Below are 21,142 nucleotides of genomic sequence, written 5' to 3' on the forward strand. Positions count from 1 at the left end.
TAACAAATAAGTGAACATCATCTTTCAGAAGCAAATATAGTTTGGCTTTCCGAGGTAACATTACATACAGGTATTCTGATTTGGTACTATTAGGTCATTTTATTGGTTAGAAAGTCTGGTGATAAAGTTATAATCATTCGTAAACATAACAGTTGTAATCAAAAGAATCGTCTGGTGAAATGAATGCTCACCAAGGGTCATCTGCTTTTACACTGCTAACCTGGTATTCCGTACTTAAAAATGAACGGCTCCAAGGTCATGCGCCAACTTCCACATTCGTACTACACCATATAACTTGCGTATTTCTTGCTCCCCCCGCATGTTCCCCCTTAGTTTTTTCAGCATTTGATTTAAAAACTTCTAATTTATGGAAACAATGTCAGACAGCAAGTTATTTTGCGTAAGTAAAAAAAAATATCACTGCAATTGATAATGCCCTTGCAATACATAATCAAATTTTACTCATTTGTCTTTGATGTGCGTTTCTGAATGCGTTATGTTTATCATTTAAGCAGTCTCTTTAGAAATAGTATACTCTGCGTATTTTTTCCTCCCAGTCTCCAAGTGGTAAAATTGGTTGGAAAACGGGGAAAATACGCCAATAAATTCGGTAAATCTGTGCATGTGCTTTAGTTTATTTTCGCTTAAATACACTCGTATGCAAAATTTAGAGAGTTTGTAAATTATATCTATTTTTACGAATAGTATTGAACCAAAGGAGTTAATTATACCACCGAAGAAATATGCAAATATTCAGATTTGAATGCTTAAGCCTACACTTGCGTGTCTGCGGAGCTGAGATTGTGGAAGAGATAAAGCCCATGAGAGGTTTTCTTTCGACAGTTTGTGCACTCACCTTGTCTTTTACAATCATAAATTTTATCATGTAAATTGAGCAGCTACGAACGTATGAATGAAGGAATGAGATAGAGAATTTTCGGTCGATTGGAAGTAGGCCAACCACAAGTGCAAGTGGGATTATAGAGTTCAATGGAATGCACATTGTTATCTGCAGTTTGTGGAAAAACTTTTAGGACACTGAATATATATCAAAAAGAGCTGGCCAAGGTTGACCAATATCCACAATGATGAATGAGGAGCGTTATTTGGCACTTTCAACGCGGCGACGCAGGAATGCTGCAACTTCACAGCTCTCACGTAAGCTGTATGCTACTACGGGAACCAGAGTTTCATGGTCTACAGATGCCCGAAGGCTTCATGAGATAGGGCTGTATACCAGAGGACCCGCTGTTTGCACTCAGCTCAATGCAGCGGACAAGAGAGCGTGCTTAGCATGGTATAGACAACATTTACCTTAGCCGGACTTCAGTAGAGTATCGTGCATTTAACAGATGAGTCGAAATTTAGCCTGGATATTGATTCTCTGCGTACCTGTACCTGGAGAGCCCTGGAACTCGATATCATCCCTCCCTTTCAGGGAAAAGGATCGTTACGGTGGTGGGAGTGCAATGGTTTAGGCAGGCATCATGTTGGACGGCCGAAAACCTCTGCATGTGTTTGGAAAAAGCTTGCTGATTGCTGTGAGGTATTAAGATAGAAGATCTTAGAGCTCCAAATTCGACTTTGCTAGGGTGCATTTAGTTCTGGTTTCCTATTAATGAACGGCAGACCTCATCCACACAGGGCTCAGCTGGTTGACAATTACCTGGAAAATGTGGATATTAGTCGCGACCACTGGGCAGCCAAATTCCCTGACCTTAACTCTATAGAGCATATCTGGAACACTCTTAGAAGGGCAATTTCACTTCGCCATTCACATTCCAGAACCATCCCTGAGTTGAAATCTGCCTCCTGTTCATAAATGCCGTCATGATACGCGACCTTTCTGGTTGTGAGAGGGCCATATTCTATATTAGACTCATTTTCATTCGTTATCACAACGTGGACTTTTGATATCCCTGTACTATGAACTTTACTGATAATCATGCGTATATAAAATGCTTTTTAAATTGTGCATCGCTTTCTCTGTTATAAATGTATATTCATACCAAATGAGCTTAAAATCTGTCCATTAGTATTTCAGAAATTCAATATAATGTGCAAATTCTCTTAATTTTACGCACGAGTGTATTATAAGCAACTAGCGTCATATAACACTAAGCAAAACTGGGGAAAAGAGAAAATGTTTTAAGAAGTTAGAAGACTAGGTAAATGGAATTTCAGAAATAATTACAGTAGAAATTATAATTATTAAATGAGCATGACATGTTTTGTAAAACATACAATGTTTCAAAAGACTTTTAACTCTCAGTTTTAACCAGATTACATATGAAACCTTACTGACTGAGATTTCATTGCCTTTATCATCAAGAAACTGTTTTAAAACGTTTTTCTTATAATATGTAAAAAAAATCTTTTTTTAAAGTTTTCACAGGAAATTTTAACTACGTCTGTTAATTACAAACATAATACATTTTCTTCTGAAGGTGTGAATTTCTTCATTTCCTCTTGATATCTACTGAGACTTAATGTTTGAAATTGGTATCGGGTCTTTATGTTCGAAATGTACTGATCTTTTACATTTTACCAGTGATTATTATTGAAGATCTTGCAATTACTAATTTATTTGTTTTATGATTTGGTTTCTTTAGTAGTTTCTTCAGACCGTATTGCTCGCCTAAAGTGGATTGGTGAAAACCAAAGTCCTTACAGAAACGAAATAGGCTCCATAAGCATAATGAGGAAAATTGAACTCATGCAATTTTATCTGTTACAGCCGAAAGTCAGCTCTTTTACAAAAAGGACTATTGAAGGTTTGTGTGTTGATTTCAAAGCCTCGGTGTTTTTTACTAATACGCATATGAATGTTATAAAAAAGAATTATGCAGAATTATTGTTTTAAGAAATTAATATGCTTAATGAAAGTAACTTCGCAGAATATGAAGAAAAATTAAATGAAATTGTTAAAAATGTCCCACCCGTCACTGACTAAGGAAAATTAATATACACTCCATGCATTAGTAGCTTCTTTTAAACCTTGAGTCCAGCAATGATGGAGTGGAGCTGAACACTGTTAGTTGAAGCCACGTATAAATATCGACAAAAGGGTTAATTGCATGGGGTATTTTTTAACTTGCAAGATAAATAGGAGCTAGTTTCTCTTAGAATATCCTCCACGAAGGCATAGTTATCTTAGAAAGTACCTCTTGCATGCTCTGCCATAATGAATTTACAATCTAAATTCGATTCTTGGAGTAGTGGGATATTCTATCCCAAGCAAACGGGCTGATTACATGGTTGGTTTTTGTGGTTTTCCCATGTGTAACGTAACTACGAACCGGTTTCCCTTAAAATGTCTTCCACGAAGGCATCCCTCCATTTAAGCAGATAACCCTCGTCTGCTTTTTTTCATTCAGTTAAAAAAGTCTAAGTGAAGCTAAGCCTAACTTGGAGCGAATTTGCTTACATTTGAAACTCTTAATAGTATAGTGAATTAATTCAGTTTGGAGCAGCAACTTGAGTGTCACTCTACCCAGAGAGACCGAAAGTTAAATTTTGGTGCACTGAAAGTTTTATCTTTTCACTTGTTGATCGAATTACTTGTTTTTGCTTAGAAACTCTAATTTTAATAGTAAAAATTATTTTTTAAACTGCTTTTAACTGCATACAGATTTTAATGAAGATGCTTCGGGATTTTATGTATTTTTGTCTTGCCGCGAAGTGAGAACTGAATTGATTCAGTGAGAAATATATCTTTAATGAAAAGTCGATGAAGTAAATTTAATTCAAGTACAGCAAAAAATATGCATAATTTAATAGGCCATACATGGAAGCCATGTGGTGTCCACACCAGATATTTTCTTCAACAAAATTATAATCTTTTGAAAAGGTCTTAATTAACAGCATATAATATTACTTCAACATAGTTCAAGATGTTATAATTTTTTCGGTGCCAACATAGTGGTCAGTTTTTTTAACATTTTAATTAACAGCATATAGTGTCGCGAGAACGTAACTTGAGATGCTATTATTATTTTGCGTTGCCAGCATATCAGTCAGCGTAATTTAACTTTTTATGAACAACTTATATTTATGCTATAATACAATTATTTTCCTAAACAAATCAGTATAATAGTACGTAAAGGAACTGCATCATAATACAGTAATTGAGCAGAAGTATTAAATATGTTGAGAAGGGCGTCTTGTTTATATTATAAGTCCCCCTTTCAGTTATTAGCGTTCGCCCAATGAAGCATTATTTTTTAAACAAATAACATGTTTAAAATAAGAATATGTTATAAATATCCATAACCTAATATAAAGAAATATAGCGCCGCTATCAGTTGAAAACTGCCAAACTACATTTTGACGAAATTCAAGTACATGGCTTGTCATCTACTTTTGTTGATGACAAAGGAAACAAATAATCAATACCGTGACATTTTAGCAGCGAATTCATAAAAAGTCTTCGAAACAAAAAGATAATGGCATATTTTCATAAAGACCTGAATCCACAATGAGAAGTAATAGCTGAATAACAAAATACTGAAAACTGGATATGCGGAAATAAGCAGTTTAAAAAAGATCTTTTAAGCGTGAGAAATTTGGCATCAGTTTTCTGTTATGGGAAAAGGACAAGTGGTTTTGAATTTTAGCATGAAGGAAATGTTAAAGAATAAAATCAACTGGTCTAACAGTAGTAATTTAGTACTTGTCTTTTGAAACGGCCTTAGCGACAGATATTGGCGTTTGCGCATTTCCGTCCTGAGAAGGTGCGATTTATTGCCATGGACCTTATAAGAGATAGACTAACCCAGTAGGCGGGGCGCGCGTCACCGACATGTCGGCAAGAAAGAGTAGGGACGATCTGGTTTACTTTAACACTGAAACCTATGGCGTTTGTATCACATAACTCTTTTTAATTATTAAATGTGATACGTTGTATAGCGATGAGATTATGAAAGCCAGAGTTTTTTGCAAATAGAATTTAATATATCTCATTAAAGCACTTTTTACTGCATTTCGCACATTTTTTTCACGCTTAATTCTTGTACAAACATCTTTACTTTGGTAAAACGGTAAAAATTCTAAACACAAAATTTATGAACTTAATTTTGCGTACAAATAACGTAAAATTAAATAAGATTAATAGTACATGACGCTTTGAAATAAATAAGGTAAAATTAAACAAGATCTGATATTTGTTATTAAAATTTAATGACTATTTTCAGGCAGTGATTTTCAAAACTATAATAACATTACAAGACAATCATTTATTTGATTATATCATCATTAACTTATTAACATTAAAGTGGAATATTTATTTTAGTAATTTATAAAATTCGGAGCATAAAATTTTCTGAGTGTAATGAAGGGGAGGAATAAGATAAAATAAAATCTAGAAGCACTCAGATTTTATATTACGCCCAAAAGGAACCTTTTTTTAACATTCTGTGGGTTACCTATATTTATTGAATATCATGTTCTTCGCCCGTAAACCACATACATTTGAAAACAGCCTAATCTTTAGAATTTCCGCACTGGAGATAATACTGTTATTTTCCTTACAGTGCTCGCTCTGAACTCGTTGAGTTTGTTAATCGAAAATTCGTTAAAGTTTTACAAAATATGAAAGAGATTAAAACAAATTCGAAACTCGGCCGTCCAAATGCCCATGTTCGGGTGGAGGATTACATTATTCAAAATTTGATGGCTCTAGATACTGTCGTTTTTGTCACAGTGCGAGAAACGTACATGTATTCATGCAGATTCTTCATTATTTAATTTCTTTAAATATAATACAGGGCGATAATATTTGGTAACAACAATTTGCAAGGAGACACGGACATTTATAGTAAAACAGGGCAAAATGCCGCTTCGAAACTAACAGCCTTTCTAGGCTACGGCCCCTTTTGGGCTAATAAATTAAATTAACAGTAAATAAAAAAATCTTCTGCAGAACTAAAAATAAATTTAAAAAAACATAGTGGTCAGTTAATAACTATAAAATACAAGCAAAATTAATTATTACTGTTAAATACAATTTTAATATTAGAATTAAATGTTTAAAATCTTTAAGGAGTCAAAAGTGTTTATCACTATGATGTATTATGAAATATAATTGAAATAAAATTCCTTTATAGAAATTGTGTTATAATACTCATCTATAATTTTAAAAAAGCAGCACAATTTAGAATTTTAAACAAAATTTTCAAAAATTCGTTTTTAAATATTTTAGTATTTTTTACTTATTTACACCAATAAAAAGCATAAAAATTGCAAGAGAAAACTGCTTGTTTGACATTTTCTATTAGTTCAGATTTAAAATATTATTTTCTAAAAGAAGTAATTCCTTACATCAAATTTCCTTACAGCATAGGAAAAGCTAAAAAAATATCCAGCCCTGAAAGCATGCAATAGCTTTATAATTACTTGGAACGTTAATTATGCTTGATGAATATGCTAAATTTTTAAAAATCAATCTCAATTTCAAAACTAAAAATATGTAGAAATTCCAATTTGTGAAATGAGGCGCTACAACCAGCATTTTCTTGACAATTATACACCCTGCAATAGGCAACCACTGTTAAATTTCTGCAAGTCGTCCCTACTCCTCCGGACGTGATCAAGGTGACAGCCGGGAACGCCTCAGACGAGGAAGAAAACCCATTTGGGTTAGTCTATTTCTTATAAGGTCCATGTTTATTCCTAAATGTTGTAAACATCCAGGAAAACAAAACTGACTACTATAAAAGATAAATCGGAATTCATGAATTATCTATATAACACAAGTAATTGAATATATACATATAGAAGAAATTTAACATAAATTTGTATTTATTACAGTATTAAATACAATTTTGTCAGCAATTTATTTTAAATAACAACATAATTCAACAGAAATGATTTAATATTAACATTAATTATTAGATTTGAAGTAGTTATCTAAGCCATTGATTTAAAATCATAACATAATGATAGAGATCTTATTTAATATGTATGCGTTAATTGCCATATTTAATACAATTATGTAAGTATTTTATTTAAAATAATAGCATAAAAAAGCATGTCAAAAATTTCTATTTATTATTAAGCATGTAGAGACGTTAGGCATTTTTTTTTTTGGAAGCAGACAAGACAAAAAATGAGCAAACGTCTTCGCCGGGAATCGAACCACGGACCTCTGGAATACCTACCCAGTGTGCAGAACCACTGCACCACAAAGGCACGCTAAGAAGGCATGAGAAATACCCTTTAAGTGTATCGTAAAATTCTATTTCTTATTTTATACAATTCAAGTAGCAATTTATTGAAACAGCATTTATAAACATACCAGAAAATTAATTTCTTACAGACTCTTTTTGGTGGCCAAAGTTCAGCATTTGCTGCTAATGATGCCTCGACATCAACAATAGCTCCTTTTTCAGCTGATGTAAGATTGAAAATAATAAGCATAATGAGTATTTTACAGTGAAAAACCGATGATTTGACACAACGCTGTTACAGAAAATAAATAAATAAATAAATAAATAAAAAACAGTTAGATCTTTAACCATTAGTTTCTCATTCATGGGCAGATCGGTAACCGTTTGTTTCTCGCCAGTGTAGAAACGCGCCAAATTCATTTTTTCGCCAAGGCCATTTTAGAAGACAAGTACTTGTAACTCTTTTATCTAAAAATTTCACGATATTCCATTTCTTTCATGATGTATGACTTTATTTTTTTTTTTTTTCTCAATTGAAGCAACTGCAATTTAACACTTTATATTTCAGGAAATTATACAACTCTTATTGCTGATTTCACGATTGTGCGTCTACTAATTGGTCCCATCGTGAACACTTATATACCTTCAACCATGATTGTGAGTATGAGCTGGGTGAGTTTCTGGTTAGGTGTGGAAGCAGTACCAGGCAGAGTGGCTCTTAGTGTCACATCTCTTCTCACACTCTGCACACAGGTAAGTAACCGACTTTTCATTCCACAGAAGTCATGCAAAAAGAAAGAGTTTGTTCAACATTTTCATTCAACATTTTGTTGAACATTTGAACATTTGTTGATTTTGTTCAACATTTTAATAGTATTGAATTTCCTATTTTCTCTATACAGTGTAATAATTTAGGAATATATGACTGTATTTTAACTTGCAGTTTAATATTATTGCAATAACTAAGCGCAAAATTTTTATCACAAAGTAGTAAAATAATTTTCTCGAAATTCTTCCAAGTAATAATTTTAATTGAAAGTCATAATTCTCTACATCAGAATAATAAACGTATATAAAAATTCATCGTTCGTGTTCTTTAAAATTGCATGTGATAAAAAAATTATGTTGTATTTGCTGGAAATTAATTCAAATCTAGAAATTATAAATTCATTGTATGTCCATTATGTATTGTGAGATCTAGCCCGTAGCTCTAACTTAGTTCTGTCTAAATACAGTTGTTGAGAGTTATCGACAAGTTTTAACAAGATTCTACTCATTGTTTATACTTATTAATTAATCAAGAGAAATATGAATTAATCAATAAATACAAACAATAAGTAACAATAACTAAAATATCTGCAAGAAATCAGTATAAAGTACTGCAGTATAGTAACAATATTTAAAATATCTGCTGGTAATCAGTATCTTACTAGTTGCGCATTATTTGATTACAGTTAACCATTTTACGACTTGCAAGTCAATAACTTCTTATTATAACAATAGACTAGTTTTAAGGAAACAAACTGTTAGCCAATTTCTGGCTAACTATTTCACTTAGTTAATGAAAATGTTGAACAATTCTCTTAGCAAGTCATTAATGTCTGCTATACTTTGAATAGCGTGCGATATCATCATTTATACAATTTTAGTTTGCATACATCCATTTTAATTTGCATTTAATATGCACAGAGTAGGGACTTCATAGAAATCAGAAAAGAAAAATCAGAACAGTTTGAAACTTAACTGCTAAATAAAAATTCAATTTGAGACTTTATAGATTTATGTATATGCTACGTTACTGTGGTTAATTTGCGAATCGACGTATTGATCGGTCTAATATACAAAACATTATCATTACTTCGGGTACGGACAATTCCTGATTTCACTAAGTAAAACTGGTTACAGTTGAAAATTATTTTCATTTCGTTTCTATTAATTGTTGACGAAATTGATGCTCTTAGTGGATGAAAGGTTTGTTTATTATTTAGTGGCATAATTTTTAAAGGTTACATTTCTATCATTGGTATCATTGTCAATATATAATAAGAAATATATGTAACAATACCTATGAAATCTGAGAGGGTTCAGATTTTAATGGTCGCCTAAAAGGGCTCTTTTTAAGGTTTAAAGTGGTTTATCAGTAGAGATTATCGACAAAAATGGCACAGGTAGAATAGCGAAATACTTTATAAGATATTAGATAAAGTTGCATTTAGAATTATCATGTGAGCATTATATATCATCTGGATATTTAAAAAATGAAAAAATATGTAATATAATTCTATAAAAATATTTAATGATTTTAATTACATATATCATGAATTAAATGCATTTTTATTTATATCAAACAAATTAAAAAGTAAAAAATAATATTCTTAAGAACTGCGTCTATTGCCTTTAAATAGATTAGTTTGTTAATTAATGATAGATATTAAATACGAAAGAATAATAGCTTACGCTTTTTCCGAATGGAAACAGACACGTATGAAAAGGGAAACAACGCAAAATGGCGTTTTGAGAATAATAGCCCTTTTAGACCAATGAATAGAGAAAGAAAAATGTGTTTCTTGAAGATGGGGAAAAACTTCGATTTACGATCATACGATATTTACGAATTAATACGATATTTTCACTATGATGAGCTTTATAAACGTCCATACAAGGAGGTAACTTTAAAAATTTTTGGAGCATCATGTTATGTTCTGTTACTCTATTTTGCGTTTATCTGCTTGCTTTGGCAACCGTTTCCACTGCAACAAACATTGCATTACTCCACACTCTTGACTTTCCACTCACATGTCACAGAATGACCAGCCTTTCACTGCCATCGATGTCTTTCGATCAACAATCTTTTTTTAACAATCTAAACTGCACTGTCTCACACCAGTACTCTATGGGTTGCAACTAGGAAGCATAGGTCACTAATGATCAAGCCATTTATATAATTTGAAGTCATTTATATAATTTGAAGAGCATCCAATGTTTGTAGTTCAATTGTTATCTAAAAAATTATTTAATTTTATTGCATTGTCCCATACTAGTAATCCTGGACTGATTATAAGTGACTATTAACCTGTAGATCATCGATGATACACAGCTTCGACAGAACCATTTTCCTTCGGTTTGATTTTAATTTCAAAATTTATGTAAGTATTCTGCACTGCCCAAACAGGTGACTACGCTGATGACGCAGCTAATTCGGAAGTTGAACTCAAAATTTCAAGAACTGAAACCTTTCTTATCTAAACCAAAACCTTCTCTTGGTGAGCTTCCATATTTGATAATTGCGAACTTTAGTTTCAAATCTTTTGCACCGAAGACGTTACTTCGTTCCCTTTGCTTTTTCGTGTTGCTAGCTACGCCATTTTTTAAAATGTGCTACTCTATGTAAAACTGTGGGGCGCGTCTTGTGCATACGATCATGTGGATAAAAAGTATGTTTCTGATAATTAGTTCGATTCCAGCAATAAAAGTTATGCTCAATTCGGCCACGTCTGTCTACAAGTCTCTTCTTGGAGTAACATTTTTTTTTTATCTACGCAGTCTTTCCAGGTCATAATGTAGAGAACCATTGCCAATACATTGCAGCTTTCTCCAAGTCACCTTATTACAATAAAGTCGACAGGATTCAAACCTGGAGCCTCAAACTCTATGTCACTTGTGACCTTCAGTTTAATATGAATTTAAAATTCTATCTAAATTTACTGCAATGCTTTATACAAGGGTATAGGGTATAGTATAGACTGACTTCCAGTGACCATCAGTGTATATGGCAGACAACCTTGGCATTACTAGTGCGCGGTGGTGCAGTAAATTTAGATGGATTATAAAATTGAAAGAAAACCGAAACACGCTAAAAATCTGTCAATGATTATTGGCTCCTAGTGGCCTACACATTGACAGTCAATGGCAGTCAACCGATGTCTTTGGTGGTAGTGTAGCAAGTTTACATAGACTTGTAAACTGAAAAAAAAGGGGGGGAAGACATTTTCTGTAAAGACTGGTTGGTCACTTATCATCTACATCTTGACTGTCATTGGCAATAAATCGATCATCGATGATAACTACAATGAAATAATTAAATCCATGTTTTGTTTTGGTTTATTTGATTACGGCAATGAACACACGGGCTATCTGCTTAAGGGAAAGGATGCCTTCGTGAAGGTTTTTGTAAGACTAAATCCATGGTCACTAAACCATTAATCACCCACACTGTAGTTCCCACAATGACTATTGTGGAAACTACAATGTTTGGCAACAGTTATCAAAGCAAACAGCTGATGTACATACTAGTGTAATGTGATGTTAATTTCAAAATCTTTTGAAAGACTTTGTTAATCGCATTTCTAAAATCGAACATATCATAATGCTAAGCTCATTACTTGCTCCTGTGTTTCAAATGACTTTTACATTTTCAGAAACAAACTAATCTTCTTTTATTAATTTTCTTATTTATTTATTTTTATTTCACTTTCTTTTTTTGTGTGCGTGGAGCATAGAAATCGTAATATAATTTTCTGATTACATTATTAAAGATGGCCTTAATGACAAAAATGTGATTTTTAAAAGTTACATTGTAAATTAAAAGAGCATTTACGTTCTTGAGAAAATTTTAAAAAGCAAAATAAAGATAATTTCTACTTTTGTCAATTTCTTCTGGCCAAATCTGGAAATGGCTTGCCAAAACCTAAACTAGCATTGAAATTTCTATACATTTTGACCAGAGTGGCTGGCCATTTCGCGAAATGGTGGATTTCAGGCTTTGGTCGTAACGCATCTATTTAATCAATACTAGACATTTTGACAGAAATATAATGAAATATTATAAAATGTAACTGTTGAGGGAAAATGAATCGATATGAAAGTTGCCTTCTCTTTCCCGAATTGTCATTTTCACGCGCAGTTTGGTTTAAGCAACTTTAATTTTAACGTGAGTCGTAAGAATCAAGATAGAGCAATGATAAGCATAAATACTTAACATTAAAAATTCTGAGTTTCATATCAAAATGAATAAACTGTATAATAATTAAAACTTTTTTTTTTCTTTCTTTCTTTTTTTTTTTTTTTTAAAGGTGGAGCAGTCTAAATCCCAACTACCGCCTGTGAACTACATAAAGGCTATGGATATTTGGCTATTTGTTTGCATAATCATGGTATTTTCAACTTTATTGGAATTTGCCATCAGTTACAATATGCACTCGAAAAAGTGTGAAAAGTGCTCCAAGCGGCCTGCGGTAAGATTCTCAAAATATTCTTTATGGCATCTATAACTATTTTAATTTTGAAATATCATAATGAAAAGAGAATTAAATAGATAAAGAAGTCTAGAAATTACCTTAAAATAGCCTTATAACCTTTTACTAGCTATATAAATAATAATAAAATAACTTATATTCTTAAAAAGGCAAAATCCTATTTAGAAGTCCTTAGAAATCCATCTACAAAAGCGTCCCTTATCTTAAATAGATAGCCCTTAAATGTTCTGTCATTATCAAATAATCCAACCTATTTAGAAATCAGAAGAAAATGTCTGTTCAGGAAAAACCCAGTCCCGAAAATCCCATTTCAGGAAAAACTAATACTACTTTAATAAGATTATAGCCATCATCAAAAACAATAAGCATATTATTTTTTTTCTAAAATAGTATGATGATTTTCTGTTTAATACAATTATTTTATTTTACTTTTCTGAAAAAAATTAATTTAAACAGGTGTTTATTAATCGGATAGAATTACTAATTTTCAACGATCTTATCCACTCGAATACTAGTGCGCTTTATTCTTAACAGAAACATTCATTTTGATTTCCAGGCCATAGAAGGAAAAGATTATCTCACTAAACTCTAGTAACAATTTCTTTCTTCATGTGGTTTCTTGCAACACTGTTGATTACAGTGATAGATTTGAATATGAGAATTTTAAAGACAACTATTCCATCGAACCTATTACGTCCGACTTCATACTTGAGGCGTTGCGCAGGAAAGATATCGCTAAAAAAGCTCACATCAGAGACAGCTGTTTTTGAATCGATTATTTTAGCGCTCAAGCTACGGTGCTGAAATTCTCGAGTTCTATACTTGGGAGAGTAGCATCAGCTAAGAAAAGTGATCTTCACAAGCCCCTTCTGTGGGAAAGCATCGCCTTTAATATCTAACTGAATAGACCAAGAGCAACTGATTCACAACACCAGTAATGGATGGCAACACGAGACCGGCAAAACCCAAATGCAGCTCGCGGCAACAACACCAAATATTGCTGTAGCATTGACTAGCTTAAGACGTGATAGGCTGCTTTGCTGCAACCACCTCCACACAGTCAAGGAACTGTGTCACAATAGCGTCGACCACTGCACCCACCAACGAACTGCGCTCCAGTAGAGTCGACCAGACGCTCCAGCTCCAGCCTATAACCTTACGGCGACACACATACCAACACACCGGGGTCGCTCAAGCACGCTCACGAGCTCAAAATACATTCGCTCACTGCGTTAGATACGGGATCTCTATCGAAATATCACTTAAGATGACAAGAAGCTATGGAGCGCTATGTTCGCTGCTCAGAAGATAACACTAAAATTGATCTCGACAGAGACAGCTGTTTTTGAATCGATGGGTTTAGCGATCAATCTACGCTGCTGAAGTTCCCGAGTTCTATACTCAGCAAAGTAGCGTCAACCAAGAACAACAATCTCACAGACAAACACCTCAATAAACATATAACTTAGTAGAACAGGAGCAACTGGTCAACAAAACCAATTATAGACAGTGCCATGAAACCAATAAGGTCTGGAAAAATTTCGGCTACAACAAGAGCAGTTCCCGCAGCGTACTTCTAAAAGTGCCCTTTTGGCTAAGTAAACATCTCTGTATGTAAATGCTGTACTTTTTTCTGTACACTATACTCCAACATACTCAATATTCTTTCGTCTTTCCATTATGTTACCATATACATAAACCTGTAGCAAAGTGTTATCTCTGTACCTTAAGATTCCCACATTCTCTGTCTCTCACTTAGCTCAAGATCCACTTGAATTGCCCTAGACAAAGACCTTTTGATTTCCTTTTACTGATACTTAGTCATGGTCTTCCTTACGGCTGTGCTGTTATCAAGAGCTGTTAGATATTATTTCCATGGACATGAAACAGCCTACCTTCTTGCAGCGCTGTATGCATGTATAAAATCTTTGTTCAGTGTTTCCAATACATAGTTTGGAACTATGAGAATTCTAAACTTTGGAGGTTCAGAAGTGAAGCGAGGGAAGCGGTGACTATAATCATAAGGATTAATATACGTAAAAAGCTCTAACAATATATAGATATCCTGGAATTTCTTAGGGGATTAATTCTTTATCACAGTATATAACAAAAGTGCAAATGCTAAATACTATCTTATCGTTATCACCAAATGTTTCATTTTTATTATAGTACCTCTTATAAATAAATAAGTTTCTATGCAATATTAACTAACATTTTCGAAATTGGATTATTCGAATCAAAACTCTTCAGAATATACATTAAACAACATTGCAGTTTTTCAGCATTATCAAATCATGCAGCCGCACAAACAGGAAAGACGCTGTATTCAGCTCACACAAATTACACTAAAAATGCCCAAATGAATAATATTTACATTAAAAGCATTCCCTCATTAAATTAATATTTTGGTAAAAGCGCAGAATAGGCTGCATCAACAAAGTTCAGTAGGAGGAGCTGTCTGACGTACATAAATAGGTGGGACTAAGCTTGTGACGTCACGGTAGTCTCCAGTCTCGCATTTACACTAAGCGTACTTTCTATTTTCTCTTAAAAAATAACAATAATAAATTGTTTTTTATTGTAAATTAGTATCAAATTCTTTATTTTTAATTTACATTTATAACATTTAAGCTTAGACGTTACTGATAATAAGTATAATAAATTGCTTATATTTAAAATTACTGTGATACAGTGAGAGAATTCTACCAATAACCTCCTTGAATTCTACCAATTATTAAAACGATAAACAACATCGCGGTCTCTAATACTTGTAGAGCTTCAATATTTTCAGATTTTTATTAAAGCATTTATACAAATAAAAAAAATTTAATTTAAATTCCCATTGTAGAACATTTCAATTTTATCATTTTTACAAATTACCTTCTTGCTACGTAACGACATAATTCCTTATGTCGGAACCTTTGATACCAATAATTAGACAATTTTCATTATTTTCTAAAAATTTTAAACATTACATTAATAAAAAAGAAGAATATTTTTTATTGCATGTGAACATCATTACACAACTTTCATATCAGTTTCTAAAATTCCTAAATCACGTCATATTCTCTGTAGGCATACTAGAATTCTAAGCATTAATAAGTAAAAAAATCTAATTTCTCAGAATGAAAGAAAATAATATAATAAAATAAATACTACAAACTTGGAACACTAAGCAATGCTTTTCATACATACACACACACATATTATGAATGAACTGATATTATCAAGTGCAATTACGATACCAAACACTACGTATTAAAATATAACTTCAAGACAGTTTTAATAATGTTGAGTAGATCGTCGGGCTATAGATATATATCGTAAGTCGGAAAGCGTTATAAACATATCAAAACCAAAAAATTAAAAATACAATTTAAATGAAAAATGATGTGTTAAATATAATTCACAATAAAAACAACAATACAAATTTAAAATACACAAACGATATGTTAAACATTGCACATAAATAAAGTTACATTACTGCTCGGCATCACACACAACCTCGTTTTCCCTTTTACACAACGATCAGTATTCGCTCGAAAAACATCAAAGAATTCCACAAACTCGGTGTCCATGTGCTCATCCATCTATTTTCACTTAAAGAAAAATCAGATAATTGCTCAAACTCGGCATTGCGCACCACATTGACTTTGCCCATGCGCACATCGATCTATTTTCACTTAAAAACATCCCAGAGTTGCACAAACTCGGCATTGCGCACCACATGGCTTTGCCCATGCGCACATCGATCTATTTTCACTTAAAAACATCCCAGAGTTGCACAAACTCGGCATTGCGCACCACATGGCTTTGCCCATGCGCACATCGATCTATTTTCACTTAAAAACATCCCAGAGTTGCACAAACTCGGCATTGCGCACAACCTCGGCATTGCGCACCACATTGGCTTTGCCCATGTGCACATCGATCTATTTTCACTTAAAAAAACATCCCAGAATTGCACAAACTCGGCATCGCACACTACCTCGGCATTGCGCACCACATTGGCTTTGCCCATGTGCACATCGATCTATTTTCACTTAAAAACATCTCAGAATTGCACAAACTTGGCATTGCGCACCACATTGGCTTTGCCCATGTGCACATCGATCTGTTTTCACTTAAAAAAAATCCCAGAATTGCACAAACTCGGCATTGCCCACTGTGCACACCGATCTGTTTTTACTTAAAAACATCCCAGAATTGCACAAACTAGGCATCGCGCCCAACCTCGGCATTGTGCACCACATTGGCTTTGCCCATGTGCACATCGATCTATTTTCACTTTAAAAAAAATCCCAGAATTGCACAAACTCGGCATTGCGTACCACTTAAAACCGTCTATACGGTTTTTCGCTCTACTAGTTTCATATTTGTTCCACCAATTGGGCACTTATACAATATTGCAATCAAACTTTTCTCCATACACCACTCAATAACGCTCTTTTTACCTCTTCGCTCCAACTGATAAAAAAAAATCCATATTCAGATACTCATCCATTCTGCAGTAAGCACCGATTTTGACACATTTATCAATTAAAAAAACATTCTTTAAGCAAAAGAATTCTCTTCTGTATTTTCAGAAGTTACCGTTATAATTTTTAACGCATGCATTCAATATTTTCAATCGTTTTGTAATGATCGTTTTCAATCGTTTGGTATCTTAATAATACATTTGTGAGAGATAATTCATTGCATTACATGCTAACACTACCACACAACTCACAAAAGTAGATTTATAATTAAAAAAAATCTCGCGCAGAACATTATAAACCTACCATTTCAACTCAGTTAAAATATAATTTAAGTTTTCTTCAAATACGAAGCTACAGCATACTTATAACTTATTTTTAAGAAGAGGCGTAACCAATATTACGTCATAAAAAGGCGTGTCCATGCGTAAAAGAAGTAAACACAGCATCGACTGATGCAGCCTATTCTGCGATTTAGCCAATATTTTTAATTAATTTTAATAATCGTTAATTTATTTAATTCGTTTTATCAGAAGATATTGCTAAAGTGCTAATGACCAGACCTGAAATTTACACTATTCATTTATTTTCATACCCAGTTTAAACGTCTCCTGTTGCCATTTAATATAAGGAAACTGTTCATACCTTATTGCTTGACTATTGACTAACGAATTACAGTGACCAGAATCAAAACGGAAAATAATAAACTAAAAAAAGGAAGCCTCAGTAAAAACTAGACATTTCTCAGGTATCTGTTTTTTGTTTAATTATGTTCACGACACTGCGATACCTACCTGCGTCTGTTTTAGAAATTGCTACCATATCGATTTCCGACGGACACCGCATAGTTTCAACGATCGTGGGCATACCAAAGATAAATCACCAGCGAGTAACCACATCAAAAGATAACCCCTGTCTTCGATGAACAAACCAATAATCAATAACCACGTTCACACGCACAATTTCGTAAGACTTATTAAACTTTGTGCCATGTTAAATGCAAATATCTTAAACAAACTCAAGATTAAACGTTTAATCAGCCACTTATGAATACTAATATCACTAAAGGCATGCCGGGGAAAAATGTAGACTCTCATATGTCACATGCATTTTATTTATAAGCAAACATAATTTCTAGCATAATCATGTTTTAATCCAAAAAGACTCCTGATAACTTATCACAAGATTAACACAGAATTCCTCAAGTACAGTATGGCAGCAGTTTACATTTTAAACCGGCAGTTTTACACTAGTGCAAACCGCTTCATATGTACGTTTTCGAAGAGGTAAATTCAACTTGTATAAAAATATCAGTTTAGAATATTACCCAGAAAGAAAAAATGTGGTCAGCGAAGTTTTTTGATTTTCAAAACCATATTGCCAGGATGGGAAGACATATTTGTTTAGCTCGCATGTATCTGTAGGATACACACAAAAATCAGCTTAACAAGAATCTCATCGACTGTTTATAGCGAATAGAGAAATTAGTGCTTCAAAATTTTTAAGCAGATTTTCGTATATACTTGTGTGTATCCCTTATTTTAAATTTTACTTACTTACCTTAAGAGGGGTGATAGTACTCATCCAGATGTGCAATAATTACCATAGAACATAGGGTCGCATTCCACTCTGAGAGGCAGAAAAGAAGAATATTAGAATTCCAATCTGAACTTACAACATTGTTGGGAGAGCGAATGAACGAGATCAAATGTTGCACAATCAGTTTAGTGACAAACTCACAAAGAGTGCACAAAGCGGATAAAACCGAAAACTCGTATGTCTCTTCAGAATCGATCTGGGTTCGAATCCCCGCAAAAGAGTTGGCGTTTTCTTGGTTTTCTGCAGCATCCCTTCCCATATGAAACCCTAATCTGCACTGGCGCCACCAGCGACCGAATGGCTAACCCTTTGAATACTGGCAGTTCGACTCGGGTTCAAACCTAGGCAAACGGCTTGGTAGTACGGTGGACATTAATGATTTTCTCCATATGCAACGTGAATACAAGCCAGTTTTCTTTTGTAAAGGTCTTTCATGAAGGCATCCCCTTAGGTAAATTAGCCTCCTTAGGCTCTGCCACATTCAGTATAACCTATCCAACCTTTCTGCTGCATTATTTATTTAAGAGAGAAAGTACAAACGTATACATACGTTTTTTTATATGCATATCTTATATCAGTGATATATTTTTTTCTTACAGATTAATTACAGAACTGGAAAAATACAGAGAATAATCAGCAACAGATTTAAGGTGAAATCTGAAGGGAAACCAGGGGTTGTTCCTTGGATTCTTAGTGACAATGACATACGATTAGTGAGGTCGACTAAAAACGAACTCAAAGCAACCAGTGCCAAGGAAATGACTTGCCCCGCATGCTATGAAAAACACTTACGTGGTCAACGTGTGGACAGTATGTGCAAGATTATCTTCCCACTTTCGTTTTGTATCTTCGCCATGATCTACTGGATTTATTATATGAGTGTATATGAGGGAAATAACTGATAGTAGGTAGGGACAATTCCCTTCCTAACCATATGAAAATATATACTGTACGAACACCCACGAAGATGCGCTTAAATGGATTAGATCGTTCAGTTCTTTCTTTCTTTTTTTATCTAGTTTGGTTACATAAATTTAAAAGCTGGATTTTTACGGTCATATTCCTCATCATCGGGGAGGAATCTTGTTCTCAACATTATAGCTTTCAGAATGAAGTGTGAAGCACTTAAAAAAACTTAAATACTCATTATTGCAACTTCGTTTACCTGAATAAATATTTATTTTTAAGGAAAAAAAAAAAAAAAAAAAAAAAAAAAAACTTATTTCTAATAGTCTTGGATTAAAAAGCAGAAAACTATTAGAACCAGTACCCCTTAATTTTTATTCTAATTGTTCCAAATTTAAATAATAATAACAATAATGTATACATATAATACGCACACACACGTAGAAAATTTTGCTTTTACACATAGATGAGTTCTTCAAAAATATGCATAAAAATAGTACGTTACTGCGTACGAAAACTACAGAAATTTCAGATCCAGGAACTGAGTAAATAATATGTTGCATCCCAATAAAATTTTTAAGAATTTGAAGTAGCTTTTTGTCTCTCAGTTCCCCAAAGCTGAGCCCTCTAGTTACTTAGTTAAGATAGTTAAGATAGCCCTCTAGTTAAGATTTTCTCTTTTCGATATACCATGTTAATAGACGAACTTTCTCCCATATTTTACTAGGTTCTATCTCCATAGGTATCTGATCCTTGTCAATCCTTAGAGTTTTCTCCATCAAGTCTATTTTACTATTTTGTTGACCTTATTAAAATAATAGGAAAGGAAATACACGTTGAGTGGATAAGGAACACGTCGGTTTTGGCAAATTCTGAATGAAAAACTACCAGCGGCAAGAGAAAATTTTATTCTAACTAGGTGATCATAAACTCGCAACAAACAGACAAGAAGCCTAAGGTTTCATTCAGATGAAGACTTTTCGGTCATACGACTTTGTGTTTTAAGGCGTAAATATTATTATTATTAAGCCCTTTCAAACCTGTGTAACAAGGTTAAAGCTGTAACCAATCAGAGAAAGTGAAATTGCGCATGCATAAATCTGCAGCTGAATCAATGAAACAGTCGACCGAATGGCAGTTCGTTCTTGCTTCGCTGTGATTTGTCAGTTTGTATACCAAACTGGCATAAAGTTGAAAAATTACAACTTTTAGACAAAATCTAAATCAGTTTTTTATGACGCGGCAAGTTCTGGTTGCTTAGCAAGCAGGTCTGCAAGCTCAACTTTTACCTATTGTGATCGAAAGAAGTCGTGTAAACGGAGCCTTTATTGATAGTGCTTCAACTGCTGTGGGGTCCTAATCGCGACCTCCGAGTGTTCAACTCCTTTGTATGAGAGAGTGTTGTTAACCAAGGAGGTTAGTACAAACCTTTATGGCCTTCCACAGCTGTTATGTATCAAAAAGTTGTACTTTATTTATGATGATGTTGTTTAAATAAATATTTATTTACCAAGCAATATTTTTTCATTTTTACATTAAAACACACAAACACTTTTTACTCTAAACACGAAATGAGAAGAGAGATATGGAAGAATACATTGAAGATAACGTTGAAAGAAATTAGTGCTGTACATATGCTATGAATTTAAAAAGAAAAAAGAAAAAGAAAAAAAAGAAAAAAAAAAAAAAAAAAAAAGGTCAATACATTTTACTTTCATTTGCAACATATCCAAAATTCAGG

General features: G+C 33.3%; 1 protein-coding gene across 2 annotated transcripts in view; it reads left to right on the forward strand.

Annotated features, from left to right (window-relative positions):
- LOC118202866 (glycine receptor subunit alpha-2-like) overlaps window positions 1–20,914 on the forward strand; it is an 82,450-nt gene extending 61,536 nt beyond the window's left edge. For both annotated transcript variants that reach the window (XM_085818308.1, XM_085818309.1), the window contains exons 6-9: window positions 2,613–2,774; window positions 7,735–7,919; window positions 12,239–12,400; window positions 19,095–20,914. In XM_085818308.1, the coding sequence (XP_085674434.1) occupies window positions 2,613–2,774; window positions 7,735–7,919; window positions 12,239–12,400; window positions 19,095–19,397 (812 nt within the window). In that variant the 3' untranslated portion in view covers window positions 19,398–20,914. The remainder of the gene's footprint in view (window positions 1–2,612; window positions 2,775–7,734; window positions 7,920–12,238; window positions 12,401–19,094) is intronic.
- The last annotated feature ends 228 nt before the right edge of the window (window positions 20,915–21,142 follow it).

The sequence above is a fragment of the Stegodyphus dumicola genome, chromosome 6 (genome assembly GCF_044657685.1).
Source record: "Stegodyphus dumicola isolate Sdum_Otavi_A_Nest chromosome 6, ASM4465768v1".
In the NCBI taxonomy this organism is placed as follows: domain Eukaryota; kingdom Metazoa; phylum Arthropoda; class Arachnida; order Araneae; family Eresidae; genus Stegodyphus; species Stegodyphus dumicola.